The 11,930-nt window shown below is 37.4% G+C and overlaps 1 protein-coding gene across 1 annotated transcript; it reads right to left on the bottom strand.

Annotated features, from left to right (window-relative positions):
* Positions 1 to 5,297: 5,297 nt before the first annotated feature.
* On the bottom strand, positions 5,298 to 11,418 carry LOC129260511 (S-crystallin SL11-like). The gene is made up of 6 exons (XM_054898479.2): positions 11,109 to 11,418; positions 10,595 to 10,687; positions 9,311 to 9,429; positions 8,357 to 8,467; positions 6,058 to 7,039; positions 5,298 to 6,014 (listed from the first exon to the last, which is right to left on the bottom strand). Exons 1-5 carry the CDS (start codon positions 11,254 to 11,256, stop codon positions 6,869 to 6,871), a joined length of 642 nt encoding a protein of 213 aa, XP_054754454.1. The 5' UTR covers positions 11,257 to 11,418; the 3' UTR covers positions 5,298 to 6,014; positions 6,058 to 6,868.
* Between the last annotated feature and the right edge of the window lie 512 nt (positions 11,419 to 11,930).

Genomic DNA, 11,930 nt, shown 5'->3' with positions numbered 1-11,930 from the left:
GTATATGCCTATACGTATGTTACAAATAGCTTTCATTCCTTTTGAGTCAATAATCTTTACCAGAGGCCGCGGAACGGTTTTGAAAGTAGGGCGGCTGAGCCGAAAGTGGGGGTGTGACCATGCAAACAAAAACCACAATCAGACGATCAATTTTTCTTATTTGTACACGGTTATGGAAAAAAAAGTGGGGGCTGAAGCCCTCCAAGCCTCCACCCCCGCTATACATGTATACTTCGATGTTTAATTAATATCGTTTCAAAAGTTCTCCATCATTGTCCATAAGAAATCAAGAGAGAGCAAAAGAAGATTATTTTATGATAATATTCGGTACAATAAACGGAGATATTTTGTTATTAGTATACGAGAATACAATCGTCTCGAGCTATTTCATTTCATCCATTTGCGGTGATAATTCACAGTGGGAGAAGGAACAAAATGAAACTAATAAAAAATCAAATAAAACGTTACTAAATTATTTATTCACGTCAATTATTTTTCCCCTTTATGAGTAGCGTGGTATTTTTGAATGAAAACATTTTTGGGGATATCCTACATTATTGCAAAAATTAAGTGGGTTTTAATGATACCACGTACAATTCTTGTACTTTTACATCCAGGATAAATGTAAATTTTCTCGATGTCTTCTTTCCTCTTTTCTTTCAATATCCTTTCCCCCTCCTTTCGCTTTTCTTCTCTTTCCTCTCTCTTTTTTCATCCTTTTCTGCATTTCCTATCCCCCCTTTCATTCGCCCTCCCTCTTTTTTCATCCCTCTGCTATTATTTTGCCGCTGATTTTTTTTTAATACACTGTGTCTTCTCTAGGAGGTGGGGGAGGGGGGCTCCCCCGGCTGTTACGCCACTGCCCATCCCCAACCAGGAAAATAGAGGAGGCGGGGAGGCCAGAGAAAGAGAATGAGAAGCGAGAGAGAGAGAAGACAGACCGGAGAGAACCAGAACGCAAAAAAATCACCAAAATCACCAAAATGAGAGGATAGCAATTTAAAAAAAAATTGAATCAGTGACAGCGATCACTCACTATCGCTTGGGTTCAATGTTTCAAATAAGCGGAGTTTTTACCCTGCGACGCAGAGCGAACCCCCGAACACAGCAAATGCATTGGAAAGTTAATTCAAATGACAATGAACAGGTGGGAGGTCTTTGTCGAATATTGGTGAATCGGAACAGCAGTTTCGTCCTGCGTTTCGGAGCTGACGAAAAAAAAATGCAAATAATGTCGTTTTTCTTGGGTCCAGGACGCAACTGCTGTTTCGATTCACCAAACCCTCGACAAAGACTTCAATGTCATAAAGGGCACTTGACAATACATTATCTTTGTTCCCGAAAGCGTTCTGTGTCGCGGTTGCAGAAACTCCTTTTAGTATAATGAGAGCATGCAGTATCTAAACGCGATTTAAGGGGAAACTAGTGAAGAAATTCTTCAGAACACAGGGACGATGCACGTTGTATTCTTACTGATGCAGTTACACCGATGAAACCGCCTCCGAATCGACCGATATGGTATTTCATTTAAAATAAGGTGATAGGTTTGATCGATCTAGATTCGCTTTTGTTGGTGGAACTGTGATATCAAGCTCCAGTCATACAGATGAAACTGACTCCACACCGAACGTTCTTTATAATTATCGTATTTGTTGTTTGTTTTGATGAAGTCTTTATAATAAATCAGAAAAAAAATCATAATTATACAAAGTCTGCTTCCTTACATAAAAGAAAACACATCTGAGTTAGTTTCGTTTGTGTGCATATAATGTTTATACAGCTCACAAAATAATATATGTATAGTGTATATTCTTTCGGAAGAATAAATCGAAACTAGTTAAATTGAAATTTTCTTCGACTTTTCTTAGATTATTTTGTTCATTTTCCAAATTCATTTTTATAGAAACTTTTTAAGCCTTTCTTATGGCATTGCATTTTCACCATTCCTTTGTATTTTAATTTAAAACCCCTTACCCAATGTTGGAACCGTATCTAATCTTAACAGAATCTGAGAATTCCCCCTATCCCTCAAGAAACCCTGGTCAGTCACCTTATAGGAAGCCGGCGGGGATTTGAATGAAATTGTCCATTTGTTCCCCAGCACATGCAGGAAATCGTATTACCCAAGTAAAAAATTGTAGCTAAAAATCGAGTTATTTGATTGATGTGTTCAAGCCGTTCGCAAAATTACAAAATTTAATCGAAGCCATACAATCTGCGTGCCTTTTTAACTCAACTTTGAATTTAAGGAGGTGCGTCAGTCATCAATTTGATTTTTGTCCCCCGCAGATTTTTTTTTTTAGTCTATTATATTTTTTTCCAATGAAGAGAGAACAAGACAGATAAACTTGTAGTACTGCACTATCCAAAAAGAGGTTTAGGCAATTAATAGCAATCACTTCGTAGACGTTTTCTTTAACGCAAAGCCCTTCATAATTAAAAAAGCAGCCTATCGGTGAATCAAAACAGCAGTGTCGTCCTGCACTCTTGACAAATGGCAATTTTGCCATTTTTCGTCCGGTCCCGATCTTAAGACGACGTGCTGTCCCGGTCCACCAGCTTTCGACAATGGCCTCTAATCCGTTCATTGTGATTTGACCGGCAATTACAATAGTTTTTCAACGTTCCAGAAAGCGTCAGCGAAGTGGCTGCTAAGATACGCGAATATCGAGACATATCTTGTTTATGCACTCTAATATATGTTAGGTAAAAATGCTCCATGAGGGTAATTATGTGTCAAACCAGCATTGGGCATTTCTCTTGGACATTTTTATTTATCCAGTGTGATGGAATTTTTTCCCAATCTAAAATAATTGCATAAACTTACTGGGCAATATGCTTCTCGCATTGGGTAAAATACTGTCCAAAATTGATTAGACACATAATTACCCTCGTGCTGGTAAAAATTTTACACAATATATATTTTTACAGTGTGTTAAAACGAACATTCCACACGGCGGTAAAGAATAGACTAATAAGCTCATTTTCTCAATTCACTCAAAGCTTCAAATCACTGTTTATTTCGCTATATATAGATTCATAGAACACTAATAATAATTCACATTTATAAAGCATAGTTTAGTTTCCTCTTTCTTTCTTCATTTTTTTCAGTTTAGTTTTCGTGTGTCATCGTTAAACTAATTTTATTAGTATACGACATGAGGAACGCACGACACATATCAACACTGTCTTATTTCAGTAATGATAGCGATGTACATATATATATAAGCAATTATTTGAAGCATATCATCTTTTTGTTGTTATCTGAAGGGACGCAATGTAAACATTTAGATGAAATGATACGATTTGTTAGCAAATCAATCGTTTTCTATGAACGAAGTATTCTTATATTTGATTTCAAAACACTAACTCGAGTCGACCAGAGCTATCAATATCAAAACACTAGGAAGAATGAGTACCATGTCCGCATAAAATTTATTTTGTTACCTTTACTTATTTTCATATTTGATCTTAAAACACCAACTCGAGTCGACCAGAGCTATCATTATTAAAACACTAAGAAGTATGATTACCATGTTTGCATAAAATACATTTTGTTTGGCTTACTTGAAGTCCTCGATTAAGTGTTGCCATAAAAACAGTATCGTCGATATTTTGTTGATTTGTTTCCTTTTTTATTTACTGGACTGCATACTGTACAAAACAAGCCCATTACAAAAATTCAACCTATCTACGTTGCAAAACAAACTGATCAACGACTATCGAGCTTGAGAGAGCTCTATATCTGTGTCGTTGATTAATGATGATTGGTGTAAAAATGTCAGGTGCATTCGTAATCTTCAGCCGATAGCAAACAACAACGCTGTTAAAGAACGAAGCTCATATTTCTCAACTTCACATTCAATATCAAATGACAAATCAGTCGCGAGATCTGCCTTGATGGCTATGGCGCTTTTGTCGGCATACCGCTGGCTGGCGTTTTCAGTTTCGGAGGGGGCTTTTAAAGGGATGGTCCAGGCTGGAGATATTTCTATCTCAATAAATAGTGTAAAATTCACAAAGCAAAATGCTGAAAATTTGATCAAAATCGGATAACAAATAACAAAGTTATTGAATTTTAAAGATTTGCATCATTCCGATGAAACAGTTCTAGGCATGTCTTTATCAATATTCATTAGGTGGGCTGATGATGTCATATCCCCACTTATTCTTTTGTATTTTATTATATGAAATTAGGTTTATTCATTTTTTTCCACCACGAACTAAAACAATTGGATTGGAACTGATTAAGTGCATTAGTTATTTATTGCCTCAACTTATTTCATCATAATGGAGGCACATCAGTTACACATGTATGAAAAAATGAAACATTTATTACTTCACGTAATAACAAAAGAAAAAGGAAAGTGGGGATGTGACATCATCAGCCCACCTAATGAATATTCATGACGATGTGCATATAACTGTTTTCACAAAATATTGATAAACTTTAAAATTCAATAACTTTATTTGTTATATGATTTTGATGAAATTTGCAGCATTTTGCTTTGTTAATTTTACTCTATTTATTTAGATATAAATATTTTCAGCCCGGATCATCCCTTTAAGGGTCAGTCAGAACATGTGACACTTCTAACACTGAATTTTATTTCCAAGTCGTCTGATGCATGTTTATGTTTTGAAAAGTGGTATCCGTCAATTATTCCTTGCTAGTAAGAACACAGTGCCACACCGCGTGACCACAGTGTGTTCACATAGTAGTAGACTATGTGAAAGTATTATTCACACTGTTTAAATGCTCAAATTCAGCAGTGTGAATACATTTTCACACTGCACTGCAAAAACTCCGGTGTTGATTTAACACCAGCCCGGAATCTATATCTGTCCACACCAGAGAAGTGTTAAACAACACCAGTTTGGTTTTGGTCTAACACCAGATATGTGTTTATACAACACCAATTAGTATTAAAACAGCATCGGTTTGAATCCAAACTGGTGTTATTTCAATACTTCTCTGGTGTGGACAGATATAGATTCCGGGCTGGTGTTAAATCAACACCGGAGTTTTTGCAGTGTGTTGACACCTCGACAGTGTGACTGTTCACAGCGTGTTCACATGGTCGACTATGCGAATATGTGATTCACACTGTTGAAATGCTCAAATTTAACAGTGTGATAGATGATTTCATATTGTGTTCCACACTGTGAACACACGATGACACACTCTGTGTTCTTTCCAGTTGTGTGTCAAGTCTAATTGATAGTGCTTTCCAATGCTTTTAGAATGATTATTTGCATTGCATACTTTGAAATTTCAGGCATTCTTTTTTTATTTTGGGGAAATATCTATATTTATCCTCTAATATTTTGCTGGAGGGTGACTACCCCTGCTCCTGCCCCCCCCCCTCCACCCATAATGGTGCCCTCCAACACAACTTATTCGTATTCAAGGAATTTCTTCATTCACTCATAGTAAAATATATAGTTCAGAACGAAAGTTTACGAAAATTCAATATACCAAGCCACCTCCACGTGCATAACTCTTACATCCTACTGCCCAGGGGAAACTCTGTCAGGCCAAACACTGCTCTACACTCACCCCTCTTTACCCGTCTTTTTATTATCTTCCTGGGGCTAAATCCTAAATTTCTGGATTGTCACGCTTTTAGCATGCATGCATCTAGGCCAAACCTTATCCTTTTTCATATTCCCCCTGCCTACTTTTATTCTTCATATATTCGGTAGCATAACGTACGATAACACAGGTGGTTGTACTTTTGGCGCGTTTCTTTCTCGTATTTTTCGAGCCAATCGTGTAACTTACACTAAAAGGAGATAGCAACTTATAGCAAATGGTATGAGAAAAGTGCGAGCTACTATGGTTACAGTCTGTATTAAGTATTGGTACATATACAGACTGATTCAACGTTTTCAATTTATTTTCAGAGGGATACTACAATTTTTTTATATACATGAAATTGAACAAAATTACAGGCCACAAACTTCTCGTAATACATGCTACTAGATTTGATATATTTACTGTTCGAACATGCCTGAAAATATTATTTGCATTTGACTTTATTTAACATAATTCACAAGTAAACATTATACAAAAATATAATATCAGAAGACTCAACATAATAGCATGCGTGGCATAATCATTCATCTAACGTACAGAATACAGCGATTTGAAATTAAAGACAATATAAAAAAGTATAGTACTGCTTGACCAGTCCATCTTCTAAACAGTGAAAAACTAATTAGAAGTTGTTCAGAGTAGTAGTAGTAGTAGTAGTAGTAGTAGTAGTAGCAGTAGTAGAAGCAGTAGTAGTGGTAGTAGTAGTACTACTACTGTACTAGTAGTAGTAGTAGTAATAGTAGTAGTAGTAGAAGTAGTAATAGTGGTAGTAGTAGAAGAAGAAGAAGTAAAAGTATTAGTAGTACTAGCAGTAGTAGTAGTAGTAGTAGTAGCAGCAGCAGCAGCAGCAGTAGTAGTAGTAGAAGTAGTAGTAGTAGTAGAAGTAGAAGTAGAAGTAGAAGTAGAAGTAGCATTAGTAGTAGTAGTAGTAGTAGTAGTAGTAGTAATAGTAGTACTAGTAGAAGTAGTCGTAGTAGTAGTAGTAGTAGTAGTAGTAGTAGTAGTAGTAGTAGTAGTAGTAGTAGTAGTAGTAGTAGTAGTAGTAGTAGTAGGAGTAGTAGAAGTTGTAGGAGTAGTGGTGGTGGTGGTGGTGGTCGTAGTCGTTGTTGTTCATTAAATTGTTGTTGGTGGCGGTGGTTGTGGTGGTGATGGTGATGGTGTTGGAGGTGGAGGTGGGTGGGTGGTGGGTGGTGTTTCAGCTGCAGAATAAGTAGTAACCTTCTACTAAAGAACCAAACTCTGGACGTCCCGATGGTGGCTGCTGGAGGTTTACATGTAGGATGGTATTTGCTTATGAAGGTAAGCGGCAATCTTCTCCCTAGATCTCACCAGCTCTCGGTTCGCATGAAGTTTGGGATATTCAGCTGGATCCATAACATCAGGGAACATGTTCAACACATTCTCGATAAAGGTGAAGTACGTAAACTCAACCAAGGTAGCCTGAAACGAAGAAGTGCAGAAATAGCTATTTATAACGAATCAAAGAGAAATGTGCATAGGGTATATGAGAATTAGGTTTGTCATATAGAGTTTTTGGTTTAGAGTGATGTGAAAATAAGGATTAGGGCTTATTTAGTTTTGGAGGTTATGTTTCATGTTTGGCTTAACGTGCAGATTTCTTATCGGAGCAAATGTCATGGATCCTCTTGAACAGCCACACAAGCAAAACCAACTCAAGACCCAAACCGGATATTACGTTTTTTCTTTAGGCATATCATCGGTCGGTTTGGAGTCGGTTTCGTTGGTGTGGCTGTAGCATATCCCTACTGGAAATAACACAGTGTGTCACAGTGTGTTCACAGTGTGGAGCACAGTGTTACATCATCTTCACACTGTTAAATTTGAGCATCTCAACAGCGCGAATCACAGTCAGAGTCGTCCATGTGAACACGCTGTGAATGCAGTCACACGGTCGAGGTGTCCACAGTGTGGAAATATCTTCACAATAGCTGTTCAATCTGAGCATATTTCAACAGTGTAAATCACATATTCACATAGTCAACCATGTGAACACGCTGTGAACAGTCACACTGTCGATGTGTCCACAGTGTGAAAATAACTTCACACTGTTGAATGTGAGCATTTTAACAGTGTGGATAATTTTTTCACAAAGTGTGATCACACTGTTTGACATTGTGTTTTGAGTAAAGGATTCACCCCTACCCCTCCCCCCCCCCACCACCACACTGTAAAAACAGGGGGTCTTAGATTGTTAGAGGGGCCTGACGATGTGGCTTTAGAATTACGCCCTAGCTGTAGACTGATATATTGAATATGACACCAAGGAGTGTAAAAGTTAGAACCAATGGTGTTCTAATACCACTCATGGGTGTTGAACTGACACCACAAGTTAAGCACCGGAGTAAAGTCTGATGTGGTTCTCTATGTATATGTACACCGTCAGCATCACAGTTTTTGGTGTGCATTGTGGTAGCGTGTTCATAGCGTTTTTCGCAATCACTATATACGCTTTCTACAACCATGACAACGTACCGAATTTCTCAGAAAATGCATGACAAATCACAATAGATATAGGTAAGAGGCTTCTGTCGAAAGTTGGTGGACCCGGACAGCAGATATCGTCCGAAGATACAGACCGGACGCAAAATATGTCGTTTGTCTAGACTCCAGGACGACATTGCTGTTTGAATTCACCGATTTTCGACAGTCTGTTTTGTTATTGAAGGGCTTTGGACAAGATTATCTGAGTTGTAGAAAACATTGGGTATAGTGATCGCGAACATTCCCTATTCTTACATCTTGACCAACGAAGTAGCCGCTCCCTGAAGGGTTGTCTTCAAGAGCCTTCTCTAAGAACTTCAGCTGGCGAGGAATGATAGTCTGTGGAAGATTCTCTTTGAGTTTGTCCTTTCAAGGAAAAAAATACAGAGAAATTTGTAAGATGTCTTGAGTCCGTGCTGAAGCAGATGGTGAAGAAAACTTTTTTTTTGGGGGGGGGGGTGGCTATGGGTCGGTCTCCTACAAGATTTCTCAATTTTTTTCCAATATCACGTTATTTAATGCATTTGTTGTATGAGTAGCAAATAGAGAAACAAATGATGACGTAACAATTTTTTCGCATTTCAGCATTTTTGATACCATATTCTGGTAGAGCATGATGAAAACCCCCTAATTCCAAAATTTGGTGAGAATCGGTTCGTGGGGCCTGAGATATATGACCTCATGAATACATAATTAGCCCCATTTATGATATTAACTTCAATGGGGCTAATTATGTATTCATGAGGTCATATCTTGGGGCCCCACGGACCAATATCCACCATATTTGGGTTGTGGGGGGTCACCACGCTCTATCAAAATGTGGTATAAAAATGCTAACAATGCAAAAACTGAAAATTGATGATGTCACACTTCGGTACTCTATTGTGACAGGTATCTTTAACAGTACATATTCAATTTATCGGCTCATTTAAAAACAAAAATAAAAGACATAAGCCTAACTGACTTTGAATAATGACTGAAATGGTTCTCTTCATCGATAGAACACCACAAAAGAGCCAAGTTAAGATGTGACACATACAATATAAATGCAATTTGGAAATTTTTGGCTTCCCATAATCATTAAAAATTTTACACAGAATTAGACCATGGCCTTAGATTAACAGGACATCAGAATAAGGACCATTCTTCTATTTTTAAGAATTGTTTTTTTATCTTTGGGAGAGAAGTAATGAAACTTGACAAGATTACCTTGTAAGCTTGGTCGAAGTCGCTAAATACGATATTAAACACACTAGCAACCAAGTCCTCCAAAGCCTCACAGAGAACATCGATCTGATATGTTTCCTCTTCTGTCGCTCCATTGTAACCTTAAAGCATGGCAATGTTGGACAAAGAAGCTTATAATATAATATTTTGCTAAAATATGTTCATACTTTTGGTCCTTACTGAATCCTTCGTAAATTTTCTGTAAAATTCGATAATTGTTATTGAAAACAAAAAAAATGAATATTTTGCAGCAAAATATTTCACATGTACAAAATATTAAAGGTTAACACGTCAGAAAAAAATATATACGATATTATTCAGCTGCGTTATTATGGTTACGCATGGCAGAAGAAATGATTCGGGTAAATTTTTAAAAATCAATGTATTATGCACATTCACTTATGCAAGATATATGTATCCATCAAACACAAAAACTCTGGGCACTTATAGGGGGGGTTACAAGAAAATATTTTGAGATGCATTTGCAAATTTTAGATGCAAATTAAACGTAGAGCAAAATTGATTTTTTTTTACTGCTTGTAACAAGTAAAAGAATCATAAATATAAATAAAATACATGAAAACCTAGAAAATATTTGCAGTGGAGATCGAAGAGCCATTTTCAGTGATATTGAATATCACTTTTTCCCCATGGGACCCTATTTTTCTGAAAAAGAAAAGTGCATATTCGGAACTAATTACCAGACTTCTGATTGATTTCGGAACAGCAATTGACTTGTAATTGATTGTAGGTGTCTTGCAATCCGACCCCACCCCCGACAAATATACCGGAGAGTATTAAAAAGACATATTCAAGCCAGCATCTCCTCATCAGCTCTACTACTCAAGCTGTTCTCAACTCATCAATCTTTCCTGGTTTACAGTCCTTTTCAGGACTACTTTCAAGAAAGAATACTCTACTCTCAAATCTCCACTTTCTCGCCTATCCATTTCTTCTGTTCTTCTATCCACTGTTTCTATAACACTCCACATGGTGTACCGTAAACCACATCAGCGATTGTACATGCCACCATGCAAACCTTCAAACAACATCTAAAAAGACATTGTCTGTGAAATGATCAAAGTCGCTTTTGCCAATGATTTTCATTTAAAAAAATCTGTGAAAACTTCTCCCTATAGCCATGATAGCAATATAGGATGGAAGCAAAAAGAACCAGAATATTTAACATGGTTCTAAAGAGTTTGATAAGATAATTATGTACAATATGTTTCAAACTAATCACCGATGATGATTTATGGAACTAACCATATTTTCTAGCCAGATGACGCATGATTGCCCGACTTTGCACCATTGTTTTCCCATCAGCCTCTAGGATTGGTAATTGGTTCAAAGGAAATTCTGTGGAAGAAAAAAAAAATCAACGAAGAAATTTGTTAGGAATCATTAGCAAAGCTTGAGAACCGGAACCCTCAACAAATTTGTCCACCTTGTAACCGGAACAGTTGACCCGGAAGAAAATTTCCTTTTTCAAGAGGATTGTCTACCCGTTGGCTACCTGATCATCCATTATGATACGTAGGAAACAATAGGGAGGCACTTAGACTTATGTTGCGAGTTCGAGCGGAGGCGAGGTAGAAATGTGCAGCAGCTTCTACGTCACTCTCAGTAACGCGTCATGACGGCTCGCCGATGAATATTCATTAGATCGTGTATACTGAGTGTGCATGTACTCGAAACTTTGGCTCGAAAAGTGAGTGCGCGTGTCACGATATAACCCCTAACCGAAAATGAAACTATCGCATCTTGAAGATATTATTACCTCCTGATTTTTTCCTCTCGAGCCATTGTTCGTCTGTAAACCTCCGATCTTCAAACTCGATCCCAGCATCAACCAACAGAAGTCTGATAGGTTCAGCCCGTCCTCTAGTGACAAAGTATGTCAATCTATATTTTGGTGCTTCAGCCATATTTGTAGTTCTCGTACAAACCTATGGTAGACTTATCAATTACCGCTCCCCTCTTCGCTCTGAGAGCCAAACTTTTATAACATTTCGTATACGAAACATCAACATGTTTGTACTCTTCACATAATGTACATGTCTGTTTACGGTATATCACACCTACAGTATACCGGGTCTAAAGTCCAACTCCTGGCGAGGCGAGGTAATTAGAGGTCAAGTACACCTCAGAAAAAATGTTTATTTGTGCATATAACTATTTTGTGAAATTAAGCGAAATTTTAAAATGTCAACTTTCTTATTCTACATCCGATTTCGATGAAATTTTCAGTGTTATACTTGTTGGATTTTTACTCAAATCAACTTTTTGTTGGGATGGTATTGTCCTTTAAGTTTGCATTTACATTTCAATATCAGATATTCATCTTTAAAGGGATCCGTTAGATTTGAAGAAATTTGATTTGGAGAAGCTTGATTATTATGATAATAATACCCCCCCACACACACACACTCTACCCCCCCCCCCTCTTTCTTCTCTCAAGACATTCAAGGAATTTCTTCCTACCCATTCACCTCACCTTGGTTGAGTGCAGCACAGTGTGGATAAATTTATTGATGAAGGAAATAACGCCATGGCTTGGATTCGAACCCACAACCCTCTGCTTCAAAGTCAGAAGACTAAT

Source organism: Lytechinus pictus, chromosome 5 (assembly GCF_037042905.1).
Source record: "Lytechinus pictus isolate F3 Inbred chromosome 5, Lp3.0, whole genome shotgun sequence".
Classification (NCBI taxonomy): Eukaryota; Metazoa; Echinodermata; class Echinoidea; order Temnopleuroida; family Toxopneustidae; genus Lytechinus; species Lytechinus pictus.
Note: the sequence above shows the minus strand (reverse complement) of the source record. Positions and strands in the feature narration are given on the sequence as shown.

Coding starts and splice junctions, on each gene's coding strand:
- LOC129260511 (XM_054898479.2), bottom strand. CDS start 11,256: ATGGCTGAAGCACCAAAATATAGATTGACATACTTTGTCACTAGAGGA. Junction 8,468..9,310: donor ACTTCGACCAAGCTTACAAG/GTAATCTTGTCA, acceptor TTTCCTTGAAAG/GACAAACTCAAAGAGAATCT. Junction 7,040..8,356: donor GCTACTTCGTTGGTCAAGAT/GTAAGAATAGGG, acceptor TCTTCGTTTCAG/GCTACCTTGGTTGAGTTTAC.